Source organism: Heterocephalus glaber, unplaced genomic scaffold (genome assembly GCF_053883595.1).
Source record: "Heterocephalus glaber isolate CG9 unplaced genomic scaffold, H.glaber_assembly_v1.0 deba00001460, whole genome shotgun sequence".
Classification (NCBI taxonomy): Eukaryota; Metazoa; Chordata; class Mammalia; order Rodentia; family Bathyergidae; genus Heterocephalus; species Heterocephalus glaber.
Window position 1 is genome coordinate 6,392,598 of NW_028258307.1, and position 16,676 is coordinate 6,409,273.

General features: G+C 37.6%; 1 protein-coding gene across 1 annotated transcript in view; it reads right to left on the reverse strand.

Moving 5' to 3' along the window:
- The window catches only part of Adam7 (ADAM metallopeptidase domain 7), an 87,353-nt gene that overhangs the window by 14,494 nt on the left and 56,183 nt on the right, over positions 1-16,676 (reverse strand). The window contains exons 12-19 of the mRNA XM_087216734.1: positions 12,279-12,448; positions 9,817-9,901; positions 8,313-8,443; positions 6,530-6,704; positions 4,892-4,981; positions 3,743-3,938; positions 3,223-3,325; positions 2,038-2,224 (exon numbers count right to left, since the gene is read on the reverse strand). Of these exons, the coding sequence (XP_087072860.1) occupies positions 2,038-2,224; positions 3,223-3,325; positions 3,743-3,938; positions 4,892-4,981; positions 6,530-6,704; positions 8,313-8,443; positions 9,817-9,901; positions 12,279-12,448 (1,137 nt within the window). The remainder of the gene's footprint in view (positions 1-2,037; positions 2,225-3,222; positions 3,326-3,742; positions 3,939-4,891; positions 4,982-6,529; positions 6,705-8,312; positions 8,444-9,816; positions 9,902-12,278; positions 12,449-16,676) is intronic.

A 16,676-nucleotide genomic window follows, 5' to 3' on the forward strand; every position in this document is an offset into this window, starting at 1 on the left:
CAAAAATTACAGGAACATTCTTTGACTAATGTCACTGTGATCACTAATCTCATTTGAAATGCATGGATTCCTTCTTTAGGAGTCGGCTGAAGAGCTAGTAGGACTGCGACTGGTGTCTCTTCTTTCATAGAGGATAAGCTTCCATGTTTGTGGTGTCAGGGCCACGATGTACTTAAGGGTGGGGTGTATTCCTAACAACTGCTTCCTAACAGCCCCTTTCTTCATTCCCCACTGATCATGAGGAAGGGGATTCCATGATATGCTTGAGATCTCAGGCTGATCTTCCATATGTGAAGTAAATAAAGAATTGTTTGTCATTTTCTTCAATGTGATGCCTCATACACTCCATCTTATTGAATGTCCTTAAATAATTCTAGTTTGTGGTTGCTCATCATTTTGATAGTCACTTGAGACAGTTTAGTGGAAAACTTTGTAGTTAAAATATATAGACTTGAAATGCAAGTCATCATTAAATCATTAAGTTCTAATTCTATTTTATAGTCTGAGTTTTTGCTTTCCTTTCACATTTTACCTATACCATCATAAAATTCATGGGTGGTGGTTCAGAGTGGGAGGAGAAAACATACCACAGAGAAACCTTCAATTTCATATAACTGATTTTGGTACAGGATCGTATATTTTCTTGATGAGCTGACTATTCTTTATATCACATATTTTAACATTTTCATCTTGGACTGATAAACTTTTCCAATTTGATTTCATTTTATCTGTTCAACTTCATCATTTAGGATTCCAACCAAAGCTCAAGGCACAACTAATTTCTCAGCTCTTTGAATATGTCATACCTTTGCCTATCTTTGTAAGTATTCCTTTCGACAAAGATTTTTGTGTGTTCCCACATTTACTGTAGAATTACTCACAATAGCCAAGGTATGGAATCAACTTGTGCCCATCAACAGATGAATGGATGAAGAAAATGTGCTACATGTAAACAATGAAGCCATAAGAGAGAATGAAATCCTGTCATCTATGCCTACAGGGATAAGCTAGAGACATACTGAATATAGTGAACTGTGTTAAGGTACAGAAAGATAATTTCTGCCTTCCACATGTTCTCACTTCTGTGAAAGCTAAGAAAGTTGTTCTTGCAGAATTGGGAAGTAGAATTGTGGTTGCCAGAGGCTAGGGGAGGTGGGTAGAAAGAGGGAAAGGGACAGGAGAGGTTGTTGAACAAGTACACGTTTGTGGTTAAATAGATGGGATAAGTTCTAGTGTTCTAGGTACAACAGGGTAACTATCATTAACTAGAATTTAAACTTCTAACTAGAAAAGGGGATTTTGTATGTTTTCAACAGAAAGAAATTTTAAGCATGTGAGGAATGTACTAGTTAGCCAGATTCAACCATCACACACTGTATACATGTGTCAAAATATGACACTGCACCCCATAACTGTGTACAAGTATCAATTAAAATTAAATTTTAAAAGCTGAAAAAAATAAGTCTTTCCCATTTTCTCTTCATTAAAAATGTTGTTCACCAGGTTAAAGCTGAAAGGTAAGACGTCACCCACGTTCCACAGGCATGTAGCCACTGCTGCCTCTAGATTCCAGATGCACATTAATCTCACCATTTGCAAAGTGCTTTGGCGAACTGTGATGATCTGTGTAGTCTAATGAATGAAATTTTCAAGTACACTCATCTTTAAATCATCTGTATCTAGCATAGTTTCTGACAACCTAATACTTGGTCAATAAATATGGTTGAATAAATAAAATAAATGAGGAACATATACAGATTTTATAGTCACATTAATTAAAAATATTGTTAGAAGTCTACTATAAGATACTAATTAAGCATATTTATAACAATTACATATCATCTTCTATAACTGAAATAAAGCAAAAGGAATATCACAGTGTTATTGCTAGAGCTCCTCAAAAATAAAAGAAATTAGTAGCCAGTTTTTTCCCTGATTTCCCATATATAAGTCCCTCTGGCACCAATTATAGGATCCAATACTCTTTTTGAGCAACTAAATGAGAAGTTTGAATGAAACAAAGAGTTTCCATCTTACCATCTCCTCTCCACATTTTGTTCTATGATCAACCAGACCAATATCTTTAGAGTTGTGATATAAAAAGATGGTTCTGCATTTGATGGTGACATTATGCTTTGAATCTACAAGGCGAAAGTTCTTGACTTCTCCGAGGAGAGATGAATGGTGTCCTCCAGTACAGTAAATCTTTCCACACTTGATGTCTCTGAAGGGAGGGAGAACATTCTGAGACTGGGGACTAGAAATATCATCAGAGATCAGGATTGCTGCAAAGAAGCCGGGTCACATTTTGCTAGACTCAGTTCTGTCAACAGGATACTCAAGCTTGACTATGACTAAGCAAAACATTACGTGGTTAAAGCAATGGCCCTGGGAACTCAGTAGAGGAGATAAAATGTACAAGATAATCACTTTAAAATTTCTCTGTGATTCTCACCAATCTGTATTAGTTCAAGCTTACGAAGATTTTTTCTTACTAGAACTTGAATTAACATGACTTTCTTGAGCACACTGAAATTTCCCTCTTGTACTTTCTTTCATAGAGCCTGTCAACTGATTCTGACAAAATCAAGCTGTGAATTTGTTGACATATTAACTCACATTTTCCGGATCAGGCAGCAACTGCAAGTAAAAGAAGTGAAATGGCAGTCCACTTTCAGCTAGCATGTTGAGGAACACAGCTGAACTGGACAATAAGCTTTTGTGACAGTTGTTTTCAGTTCAAATTTTGTTTTGTCACCATAGAAATTCCTGCAGAATGTCAGTAGGCAAACCTGGAAGTCTGGCCTAACTCATTCTTTCTGGTTCAGACCTAAATTCCCAAACTCCTCCTCTCAGAATTTCAACTTCTACTTTTCTTTTCATGGCTAAAATTCTTTCTTTTCTTTGTCTCACTTTTTAGCTATTTCCCCCTTTCTTCCTTTGTTCATTTTTTTTTTTTTAGGTAAGACTTTTTTCCCCCTTTTTCCTAAGCACCTTATGTCTGCTCTGTTTTACCTCTTTATATTCTATGACTTTCAGTTAATAAATGCAGTGTGCAAATAACAGTCAATGCAGTCTGGAATGTGCACTCTCTGTTTTCCAGCTCTGCTGTATTCCTAATAGCTTGGCCAAATAAAGTTAACAGCTGTCAGAATGAGAGTCTTTCCAATTTTCCAAAGACTACTACTATAGAGCACATACTTTTTCCCACTGGACACTTACTTCTCTTCACAGGAAACAAATCTGTTCTCCTTGTTTTTGCAGTAACCAAATTTATTGCCTTTTTTATTCATCATGTAGCAGGCATCAGGACTCTCTCTTGTTTCTGAAATGCACATGATATGAAAAAAGTAAAACAACCAACGAAGGGAGGAAAATTGAGAATCTTAAAACACCTTATTTTCGAATGCAATAGAACTTTCGTAGCATGACTGTCAAGCAGTGGTGAAGTAGAATAGAATAAATATTTTTAAAGCTATCCCATTGCATCAGGAGAGTATGCTAGTAGGAATGGAGATATAAAACAGTAACACATATGCGTTAGTTAACATACACAGCTAATCGATTAATAATGGAGTAAAGATCAACTAATAGAGGTAATATTCAAAGAGATGCTAAGTGATACTTTGAAAAAAGGTCAAAAATTATACCATTCCCAATCTTGTCCCAAAGTCTTATGTGATAATTACAGATAAGTAGAGGCTATTGTCTTTATGAAACATTCACTGCGATAATCTCTCACCATCATCAAACAGCTCAGTGCACTGGTGGTGCCGTGTGGGACATTTCCCCATGAAGCAGTAGCCTTCTCCATCATTGCAAGGGAATCCATTGGCCTGGAACCTATCCTTAGGACACTCAGAAGAATGGCCAGTGCAGACTTCAGGAAAATCACATTCATTGTTTGCTGGTCTGCACATGGACCCGGCTTTTTTTATCTGTTGAAGAGAAACACAGACTGAATTTTTGACACATTCAGATAGGTAAGGTCCAATAAATAGGTAAAAAGTTGACCATGCAATTTATCTACAAAGGTTCTAAGGATGTATTATAACTTCCATTCCACTGGAAATTATTCTCATTTGGAAATGCTATGTAATTTTAAGGATGATAAGGTCATGATTTTGAACTTTATTATCAGAGCAGTCTTAGATAGAAGTGTAATGGTTATAAAATGGTAAGATGGGCAAGTATTCTCATTTATCTTATATTCTCTTAATTCCTTCCTCCTGTATACTACTCCCTCTGCCTGCATACAAATGGAAACCCCTGCCTATAATAAGAAATCTCCATCCCCAAGAGATCAGTATCTCCATATGAACTGGAAAAATACCCTGGCCTTTATTGCTGGAGACAATTGCATGGAGATCTCTATTGTTCAGCTGTTCAATATACACTTATTGGTACTGATTCTGGGGAGATTAGAAGATGAAAAAGACATGTATCTGTTCTTTGTGAGCTCATAGTCCAATAGGATGAATGAAGTGTCAATGAATCCTTGGACAGAGTCACCTAGTCGCCTCTATGACTATCTCTCCACCTTACTAGCCATGATCACTTTCAAATCCCAGCATAATCCTTTTCTCCATTTAGCTCATGGTGTTGGGACATCAATTTTATGCTCAGCTGATGTTATACAGGTTGTTAATAATTTACAGAAGGGCAGGAATAGTGCTGGCCATGTGATGTCACTCCTAAAACACCGAAAGATGCTCACCAGCGTCTCCACTCCCCTGATCAAAGCCATCAACCTGTGCTCAGAAGTCTGAGCATATCAGAATAGGTATTGCCGAGAATTTATGGTGGAGGATCGTCCATGGCCAAACAGCTCCCTGGACTTACATAAGTTAAACTGAACACAGAGAAACTATTTCCTATCCAAGAGTCTTACCTGACAAGATTCACAGCATTCTCCTTGGGCACAAGTAAATCCTGGCTTCAATACACACATGTGTGCATCACAACAAGGATTAGTGCACTCCTAGCAACAATCAAAAATTAAATATCAGAAAGTTGATTTGTGGTTTAGCTTTTGTTTAAACAGAAGCACAACTAATTAACCCATTGATCTTTCAGAGTTAAAGACAACCGTATGATCCCTGGCTATAATATGTGGGTAAAGGTTATAGTTTGGAGCTAGTATTTGGGACTTTTACTCTGTTTCCTTCCCTCCTGGCTTGTCAATACTCCAGTTTATGAACACTCAATGGCAGGAGAAGAGTCTACAACCTTCTGCTTTGTGGATGACTCCCATTCCCTGAAGGCTCCTATTGCTTCCTTAAGCTAAAGCTTCACATGAAACAATACAGTTTCTAAAGATCTGAACTTGACTTTTGTTCAAGATGCCAAGCAGATCAGGCTGACCTTTCTTCTAAAAATATTTATCTTTATATAATAATAGCCAGATGAGCTTCTGAGCCCTATCTACTTGAATAAAATTAAATTTTCACTCGAAATTGTCTGTGTCTGATCAAGGTACTTCCTGTGTTGGAATGAACCCATAGAACCATTCCAAAGAAGGCACATGGTCAAAATGAAGAGCCCTTTTACAGTTAATCTATGCATTCTTTTTTTTTTCCTTTTTTGGTACTGGGGATCAAACTCAGGTCTTTGCACTTGCGTAGCAGGTGGTGAAACCACTGAGCTAAATCCCCGGCCCTACAGTTAATCTAAAACATGAAGATGAGATCCTATATCTCTGGACAGATCAATGTCCTTGCTCTGATTGTGAAGTCTCATGAGAGCTGTCATATTAGGCTACTTTTGAAATGAGCACAGATATTAAAAATGTAGTTCTCAGAGAAGTAGCATCAACAGAAACTTGCAGCTTGGTAGGAATGCAGACTCTCAGCCCAACTGCAGACCTACTGGACCAGAGAACATATCCATACTTCCCTAGGGATTTGTATGTGCTTTTTAATTTAAGTAGTAAGTTATCTAGGACACATATTTATTTGATGAGCTCCTGAAAGAAATAGTTCTATGTTGGGGAAAAAAAATCAGATTAAGAATTACTTTAAAATTTGTCTCAAAAGCCTTTTTGTCTAAATGTTCCAAAGACAAAGACTACAATAGAAATGTGAAAATCTTTTGAGAATTTCTGCTCTATGAAGAGTTTTCTAATATATAATGAGATCTGTCCAGCTGTGATATAGACTAGCCTCCTGCAGCCATGAGTAAAACTCAATTGACTCACTCTGAGGGGTTTTGTAAGAAGGCTACTTGCTACTGTATATGCAAGTTCATGCATAGGGACACCTAAGGGTCCTTCTCAAAAGGTGAGCCAATTAATATATAAAACAGGTGAACATGAAGGTGCTGATTTTTAGCAAGATCATTATGCACACTCATGATTTCTTAAGTAGCCTTGAAGTGAGGCTGTTCCAGCATCTTGTTTCTAGATGAGAAAAAGTCTAGTTTTACAAAGTTTCATAAGGAACACGATGGTTGATATGCTTCATGGCTATCCCTGCTTAGATTTTAGCCGAGTATGAGCTTTGTGATTTAAAGACACATCACTCTCAAATACCTGAATAGGCCCACAGTCACACTTTTCTCTTTCATCGACTTTCTTGTTCCCACAAAATGGGAAGTCATTAAAATTGGCAGGAAATGGAATATTGAGCATGCAGTTTGGCTTAGAATCCTTCAGGTACTGCTCGTACTGGATGTGACTGCATTTACTGAATTTTATTGCAGGAATGCTAGAAATTGAATGGGTTGAGATAAAAGTAGAAATTTATTGTATCGATGCATCGTGGCACAGCAGCTGTGAAAGTTGTATAAAAAATTTAGGAAGGGCAAATGTAAATGTTAACTGTGAGAGCAGAGCAGGAACAGGGCTCATCATTGTTGAAAGTATCTTAAAGCACAGCTAAAATGTGATATTGCAGTGATACTTCCTCCAGGAAATCATTCCCGAAGCCCACATCTTGGACTGGTTGTCCATATCTGTTGCTCCCATGTCTGCCTACATGAGTCCACGTTGAAACAGTTTATAATACTATATATCTATTTTTACCATCCCTGCAAGATTAAAAGTTTCTCAAGGCAAGGAATATATATCATGATCAAATTAAAATGAAAATCCAAACCAGGCATGGTGGCACATGCCTATCTTCCCAGCACTCTGAAAGGCTGAGGCAGGAGGATTACAGCTAGGATCTCAGCCAGGGCAGCTTAGTGACTTTTGAGACCCTGTACCTGAAATAAAAAATAAAAAGTACTGGGGATAGAGCTCAGTTAAAGGCCTTGAGTTCAATCCCCAGTACCACAAAAACCTACAAGTTGGTGCAGTGCTTGACACAAAGCAGTTATCGATTTATGTTTGCTGAAACAAATTATATAGTATCCATGCTTAGGAATGCCATATACATCTTTTAAAAATGAAATTAACCTCCTTCCTATCTTTCTTTTGCCTCTTTTGGCATTATTATTGGTACTGTGCCTGAACACAGGAGGACTTTAAGAATCTTGGCTGCACTGGATGGGGATGGGTTACTCTGAATGAGATTATGTATGTAGATAACCATGTGAAATTAGTTACCAGTTTTTGAATTCTTAGTCTATGCCCCCGCCACTGTGTTTGTGTATTTTAGCTATTTTAAGCCCCTTAATCAATATCTGGGAGAGCTGATCATCATTAACAGACACTTTCTTACTACACCCAAAGCATTATGCACACCTCCTGTGAAAAGGCCCCACCTCGTGCAGGGCAGGACTGACCATAACGTGACTGACAATGTAATGGGGGATGCTGAGTATCCACTCGTCCAGGGACTATTTATGGAGAACCTAACAGGTTCCCGGGAATTTCTAGACCATAGTAACATCACAGTGACCAAAAAAAGACAAAACCTTCTGACCTCAAGGAGCTTATATTCTAATGAAAGAGGAATGTAATAAACAATTTTGTGTTTTACATCAGATCTGTTAGATAGTACAAAGTACGACGGAGAAAAACAAACAAAACAAAAAGGAAGGGAGTAAAAAAAACTACCAGGATATGTGTGTGATGAAACTGGATTCAAAAGTTGGATCAGGTGGCCAGGGAGGGCTTTGCTGAGAATGATATTTGGGTAAAGATGCTAAGGAAGAAATTATAGTAAAGATGGCAAGCCAAGACGTGTAGAATCCATTTCTCTCTTACGCGTCTTTAAAGTTGTGCTAATCGATCACCGTGTACTTTCAGAAATAGAGCTTGCAGAAAATTATATTTAATATGAATGCATTCCTAAAATAATGCTCCAAAATATTTCACAGGATATATTCCAAAATATTTAAACATACTCGCCGCATGATCTGAGTCTCACCTTCCAGCACTGTCCATCACGCATTTCCCCAGTGGACATGTGCAGGGGAACTCATCGTGCTGCATGCCCAGGCTATGTCCCAAGTGATGTGCCATTCTGTTTGCAATTATATTTACATCAGGTAGAAGATCCTGGTGCAAAAAAAGTTCATTAGAAATTTTTCAAAGAAAGCACATTGTAGTCTGTAGATAGCCCTGTCGACTATTGGCTGAAAGACAGTCTGCAGGTCCTTGTTAACTCAGGGATTTAATTACTTCCCCCTCTGTACCTCAGTTGATGATGCAACTGGGAAAATGAATTTTAAGTGTTGATAGCTGTAAAATTTTGAAGTGTGTGTGTGTGCACAGTATTATTCATTGTTGGGTTTACATATACTCAATCACAACAATAGCTAAAAAATACTAATGTTGCTATGGTCTGGATGCATCTGTCATTCTAAAACGCATTGGTTTTGAAGCCCTAAACCCAAAGATTGGAGGAGACAAGGTTGTAGGCACAGACCTTTCGTGAGTGGGATTACTGCCCTTCTAAAAGAGGTCCTGCAGATACTCCTGCCCTTCTCTCATGTGAGGACACAGCAAGAAGGTCAACTTTGAGCCAGTAGAGTAGACTCTTGCCAGATGCCAAATCTGCCAAAACCTTGACCCTGGACTTCTCAATCTCTAGAACTGTGATAAGAACATTTCTGTTGCTTATGCAGTTTATGGTGCAGGATTTTGTCACAGCAGCCTGAATGGACTAACACTATATAATAAATGTTAATGATTGTCTTCTTCATACTATCTAGTCAAAGGGGACACAAAAACATGTGATGCTCATGCTTTCAATTTATAATATTACATTGAACAACAATGCATATGATCTTGTGGAAGGAGTTTCTGTTACGAGGAAGCCTAAAAGTCAGAGATATAATATCCGTGGCAGCGTGGTTTGTTACCTTGGCTTATAGTTGCAATTCATGTTTTGATGCTTATATTAATGAAGAAATATTTCCAAAGAGGGATAGGCTATTGGGTTACTGTAAAGCTAATGAAACACCTTAATCTGTCCATTTTATTCATATAAAGTTTGAAATGTTTCCTGGACTGATTAAAATGTAATTGAGGTTGTAACAGCATGCATCAGAGTAGACTGACTGTATTCTGAAAAAGTTATGTTATTGAAATACCAAGGCAAACCTGTAGGTATGAAATGAATTGTATAAATATAGTTTTGTCCCCATAAGTAATTGCATTTAATAGACAAAAGAGATTTATTATTCATGTATTAATCAGTGTATGACATTCTTTTGAACTACAAACTACACTGTTTTACCTTTATTGTTTATGTATAGTTTTTATATGACATTTCTCATTTAACAAAAGACATGTAAATTTTCATAACTTGTTAGTGGGTATATATGACAGAATGCATATATGGTGTCTTTCAATGGGGCACAAAACATTACAGAAATTAGGTCAAATGTTTTGATTAAGTAATAGGATAGAAACAGAACACAGCTCACCTTAATGACACTGGAGGAATAAGTGGGCAGGCACATACCCCTTCGATAAGAAGTTCCTTGTACATTTGTGTAGAGCCACTTCCCACTACAGACATGACACAAAGACAGGACACAAAAACACTCCTCAGTCAGAGTTAGTAGTTTAACACAAAGACTCAGTGGCAGTGAGCCACCACAGTGCTAATGCCTATGCATATGAAAGTGTCTTTTATTTCCACGATTCTGGAATTGAGGATGTTTGAGTTGATATTTACCTCATTTTAAACCTAACTAGAGTAGAGGTACTGAAAAAGCTAACTCAAACTTCAGCTGAAATCATAAACCAAAGGTACTTTTTAAAAAGCAAAAAGTAAAACTAAGCATCTGATTTTTCTTTAGTCTATCCTCAACTCGGCTTTAAATAAAACCATTTATATGATCAATAAAATAAAAGAAAATTAATGGATTCAATTAAAAGTGTTCAAGAGAACAAACATGAAACAATGTACTCAACACCGTGATTAATTATATATGATTGAAAAACCTTAAAACTTTTAATCAAATGAAACTCAAGAGGATATGATAGTTATAATTAAATGTTTAGAAGAGCTGTCATGTAAAAAGAGGACCATCTGTGGATTGCCTAGAAAGACAACTGAAGATGTGTACATTACAGGTATTCACATTTGACTTAATTCAGAAACAACCTCTCCAGTTGGGCTACAATAAAGAGAGCTCTGGAGGGCTGGAAGACAACATTTCAGATATATAGGATTCAAGCACAAGGTAAGTGACCAGGGTGCTCACCCCTTCTAGTCTCTAACCTTTTAAAAGATCAAGTAGGTGCACTCTGTTTCTTTCTTTATTAATGACGGATTTCTGTTGCTGCATTCTATGTCAGTTTTTTGGCTATATGTCATGGAGGAGCTTGGAATTCTAGTCTTCCTAATTCTGGAGACTCCAGGAGAACAGCATGAATAGAGGTGAATCATCAAGGTAAAGATGATCTAGAGTTTGGCTTCCCTTATGGTCACTTAAAAGCAAAAGCATGGCCAGGACAATGCCTTAGAGACTACCTTAACACATAGAGGGTGCCTTATGCTATATGAATACAGAAAGGAAGACGCACAGGAAACCCAACACATAAGAAGTCCCAAATATGATGCTCAGTTGGACATTTAGAAGCAATTCACCCTCATCTCCCACTTTGTTTGCAGACATCCTATTGATAGGGGAAGCTACTGGCCAGGATAAAAGAAATGCTATAAAGGTAAAATGTTGGCCACTTATATCTATTTAAATATTTCTCGACCTACTTATTAAGTAGATTTAAACATTTGCACAAAGAGGGAAAGGGTTATTCATGCCCACTATGAAGTCAATGGGGTATTTTACTACCTTTCATCTTCCATAATTTCAGGACATGATAGTGCTAAAAGATCCAAGCCCAAGGCAGGCACAACTACACCACTGCAGAAATATACTGTGATCCATCCAGGCATGAAAACCAAGACTTTCGCTACTTTGGAGGTCTAGTTCACACTCATTCAATACCGAAGAAATAGAATTGACCTCTGATTACTGACTCTGAAAGTTTCATGTTACTGAGTTCAACTGAAAGCTAATATCTACATAAAACCAGAAAGAAGATTAGTAAGATGTGTTTGCAGCCCTTTGGAGAAATGTTGATATTATAGGTAGATAAAGTAGAAAACCCGGGAGCTATGCTAATACAGTAACTTGAGGTTCATCAAAAGAGTTGCTAAAAGGTGCCATTGCTCCAAAGTAGTTCTCCCACTATTTAACATTACCTAGGATAAGAGGACCATGCCAAACATAAGGTTGTGTTAAGTTTAGTCCTGCAATTGCTTATCATTTCCCTCAGGACTAAGAATTATGCAAGATATTTTAAATAATAAAAATTACATAAACATCAAATTTTAAAGAAATTAATGATTGAGTACACAAATCCAGTCTTTTCTTTGGGAATCTAACAGTTGTGGTAGGTTTAACTTACCAGATTAGTTGTCTTCTTTATTGTCCAGTAAAGAAGATTGTTGTGGGGAGTGGCACCTGGCTACATATATTTTGATGAGAGAAACTCTCTAGAGGGAGAGATGCCTTCCAGAAATGCATGTTCTTATAGACTATTGGGGTGGCATGGCATGGGAGCATGAGGGGAGTTGGTAGTGGCTGCTAGGTAATGTACATGGAGTTTCAAACTACTTACCTTACACAATGACATTTTCAACTCTGAGCAGGAATGAGTATATATATTTGTCCTTTCTACTCTTATCCAATTTTGGAAAGGAAGATTATTAAATAGTCCACTTGGAAATTCTCTGTATAACTAGAAGCAACATTTTTTTATTTGTGCCCTAACCAAAGTCAATTGCCTTAAAATTGTTTCAGTTGTTCACTTGTTCTGCTATCTATTTTAATAAGCCACCAAAGGTGTGCAGGATAATAGAGTAGTCACATACCTCAGTAACAGAGCATGGTCAAAATTCTTCCTTTTTTTAAGGACTGTCTCTTGCCAGTTTGAAAAACGCAGTAAGGTAGTCTCTGCATTTGAAACTTGTGATATTTTGTCTCCATTTGTCCATATTTCAATGCCAACCAATGTCACATGAGTGTTCAATGTGTTATAAATCTGTTCACAGAAGAAGTCATTTTTCACAAACTCAAACTGCCAGATGGAACCTTTACCATTATTCTATTCTTTTGTATTTCTAAAAAGAATGGTAATTTTAACATGTGACATATGTGAGCAAAGAGTGCAGGTGTCATTTGTACAAACACATGTCTTACAGTGGAACACAGAGGATATTGTACAGGATACTGTGTGTTTTTCCATGATCAACAAAGAAATTGACCAAAAAGTCTAGTTCTCCTTGAACTATCTTATGTCTTTCAAGTACTGATCTCAGAATATGTCTAGAAGTACGCATTTATTCAAGTTCTGAGGTTATAAATTATCTCAAAATCAATTTAGTAAAAGTGGGACATGGTGGAATGAATACTCCTCGCTTTTCTCTCTAATTTAGGCCAGGAGTTGGTTCTACGGAAAGTTAGAAACCTAGTGTCAACATTCAGAAATTTGGCTTTGCCATTTTTGAACTTCACAATTGATTTTTACAACTACATTTTCTGCTTGAGGCACTTTACTGGGGATTACTCAAACCATGCAGAAATGGTGGCAGCTTATGAATCTCCTCCCCTCTTTTCCAAACTGCTTTATAAACACTTAGCTGAGGGCTGGGGATTTAGCACAGTGGTTCCAGTGCCTTCCTTGCAAGCACAAGGTCCCAAGTTCAATCCCCAGTATCAAAAAAAAAAGAAACACACACACGTAAACAGCTAGCTGACAGATATTTTTGTGCTGCAAGAAGAACAAAGCTTAAAAATGATTATGAATATTTTGAAACAAAGGAATATGCATGATATCAGTTTTATATTTCATAACAGCTAGTTCAAAGTACCAGTTGAAGAAGAAAAGAGGGAATGACTAATTATGAACATGGTATTAAGAACACAATTGGAAGTCACTCATACAATGTCATTAGAGAATAGAACTCCTTATCAAGAAGTTTCATTCCTATTACAATAACCTTGTGTAATTTTCTCCTTAACCCATAGAATATGGACAGAGTGAATTTCATGTGTCTTTACAATACTTCTTAAGATCATTTCACAAGCGTGAGAAGTAGATTCTTTCAAACTCTCATGAACTTTGACATTTAATCAGACCATGACTACAAAATCTACACTGGTGTCTATGACTCTCATCCTTTTTCCTCTTGGCCATTATTTTCTTTCTGGATAAAAATTATAAATCAGGACCACTAGAGCAAGAATTTTTTAACATACATTTGTCATAGATGGTTTTTACATTTATAAAACTGAATACAAGTGAAAATGGAAATATTTGCCATCCTAGGATGTATTCTGTTTTAGTGAAAATATAGCCTCTGAAATAAAAGCCATCTTTTATCTTCTGAATGCTCAGATTGGTTTGATATATTTATTTGGAAGCTCACATAGAATTGAACCACTCCTCACCCTAGAGAGAGACCTTTGGTTTCTGATTTCCAAGATAATAGAAGTGATGACATAATGAAGTTAAAAATGAGAGAGGTTCTAGTGAAATAACATGAATGTAGGCCTGGAAGGCTCCTGTAAAGAACCAGTAAAAATGATACGATGGAAAGGTTTGAGAGTTCTGAGACTGTCATATTTTTAATTCTTTGTGATATAAAGTGCTCTGTGACTTTGGAATGTAGAATGCAAATGATTAGTAAAAGCTCAGCAGTAATTTACAGGTACGCCTTCTTTGGAGGTGGAAAACCCAGGAGAGAATGTAGGTCTTGAATTAAGGTCAATGTCAGAGCTATTGTAAAGACATCATCACAAGACATAAAAGCTGGATTAAAGAGAGGTGACAATGAGATACAAGCATTCCACCACACACTGTTCCTATCTACTGGAGAAAATCATGGGGAAGATTTGAAATTCCTAGACATGGATTTAAAGATGTGAGAAGGGCTCTGCTTCTGCATAAGAAGTAAGTACAGCCATGCCCTACCGAGGTTCTGAGTGGCACGGAACACACCGAATCAGCCCGCTGCAGACAGGCAGGTCTGTGCATGCCCTACCGAGATCCTGAGTCACGCAGAAGGTGCCGAATCACCCCACTGCAGACAGGCAGCCACCTGATTCCACACTACAAAGACGCAGAGGATACCAGACCACCAGACAAAGGTACTGAGTCCCACTGCTCCCAGCCCAGAGGTAGGGGCTTCTGAGCAGCCATCCCACTGCTCCTGGTCCAGAGGAAGGGGCTTCCTGGCTACCATCCCTCCCACTGTTCCCAGCCCACAGGAAAGGGCTTTTGGGTCACCATCCCTACTGCTGCTCCCGGCCCCTGTCCCACCTCTCCCAGCACAGAGGAGGTAATCCATGCAAGAGCTAACAGCCCCCTGCCCAGTCGAAATGAGAACACATGTAAATAAGTCTCAAAACCAGACTTCCACATCACCTACAGCAACCCCTAAGGGAAATGAGATGGAACACTCTGATACTCAACCACCTGGACCCACTGAACTGGCAACCAAAGGAGATCTGGAAAAAATGAAATCAGAAATAATTTCTCAGATAACAGGAGAAATTGTGCCCCTAGTGCAAGACATGATTAATAAATCTAGAGAGGAGCTGAGGAACATGATGGAATCCCAACATAAGAAACAAATGGAACCCATAAAACAGATGCAAACAGATTTCCAGGACATGAAAAACTCCATTGAAAGTCTACACAGCAGAATGAGCCAATGTGAGGACAGAATTTCAGATATAGAAGATAAGATTGCAATTAGTGACTAGGAAAAGAAAAATTGCTTCAAAATTATAAGGGAACATGAGAAATCAATCCAGCAGCTGCTAGATGATGCAAAGAAGAATAATATAAGACTGATTGGGCTCAATGAAGAAACAGGAGAGAGTGCACATGACATAAAAGAATCTCTTCACAGAAATAATGGCAGAAAACTTCCCAAGCAGGGGAAAAGAGTTTGACATACAGATAAGTGAGGCATATAGGACTCCAAATAGCCTTGATCAAAAACAATCTACACATAGGCATATAATTGTTAAGATTCCAGAAACACAACAGAAGAACAAAGTTCTCCAAGCAGTCAGAGAAAAGAAACAAATCACATACAAAGGAAAGCCCATCAGAATCACAGCAGACTTCTCAACACAAACCATGAAGGCAAGAAAAGCTTGGTGTGACATATTCCAAGCCCTCAAAGAAAACAGCCTCCAACCCAGATTGATGTACCCTGCAAAACTATCTTTCAAAATGGATGGAGAAATAAGATACTTCCATGACAAAGAGCACCTTAGGAACTTTGTGAATACCAAACCAGCACTCCAAAGAATTTTACACAATATCCTAGGAACAGACATTGAGGATCACAACCCCAGGAAGCAAAGCAGAATGAACCCATCTGGCATGACAAGAAATTAAATGGAAAGGGGGAGAACACAACAAAAAGGAAAAGTCATGGCAATGACAAGTCAATACATTTCAGTTATAACCATCAATGTTAATGGTCTGAATTCACCAATCAAAAGAAATAGACTGGCAGAATGGGTCAAGAAGCAAAATCCAACAATATGCTGCATTCAAGAAACACACTTAATTCAAAAGGAAACTCATAGATTGAAAGTTAAAGGGTGGAAAACAATACTCCATGCAACAGAAACCCGAAAAAAAGCAGGAGTAGCTATCCTCTTTGCAGATCAAGTAGATTTCAAACCAACACTGATTAAGAGAGATGAAGAAGGACACTACATCCTTGTAAAGGGAAGAATCCAAGAGGAAGAGATGACAATCATAAATATCTATGCACCAAACACTAGTGCACCCAACTATATAAAACAAATACTAACAGACATTAAAAGTCATATATGCACTAATACAATTGTAGTGGGGGACCTCAACACCCCACTGTCACAAATAGATAGATCAACTAGACTAAAAATAAGTAATGAAATACTAGAACTCAATCAAACTCTTGAACAAATGAACTTAACAGATGTTTACAGAGTCTCCCACCCCACAAAATCAGAATACACATTCTTCTCAGCTGCACATGGGTCATTCCCCAAAATAGACCACATACTAACACATAGAACATGTTTAAGTAAGTGCAAAGGAATTGAAGTTATCCCCTGTATGTTATCAGACCATAGTGTGATGAAATTGGAGATCCATAGCAATAGAAACTCAAAAAATTTCATAAACATGTGGAAATTGAACAACACACTTCTGAATAAACAATGGGTCACAGAGGAAATTAAAGAAGAAATCAGATAGTTCC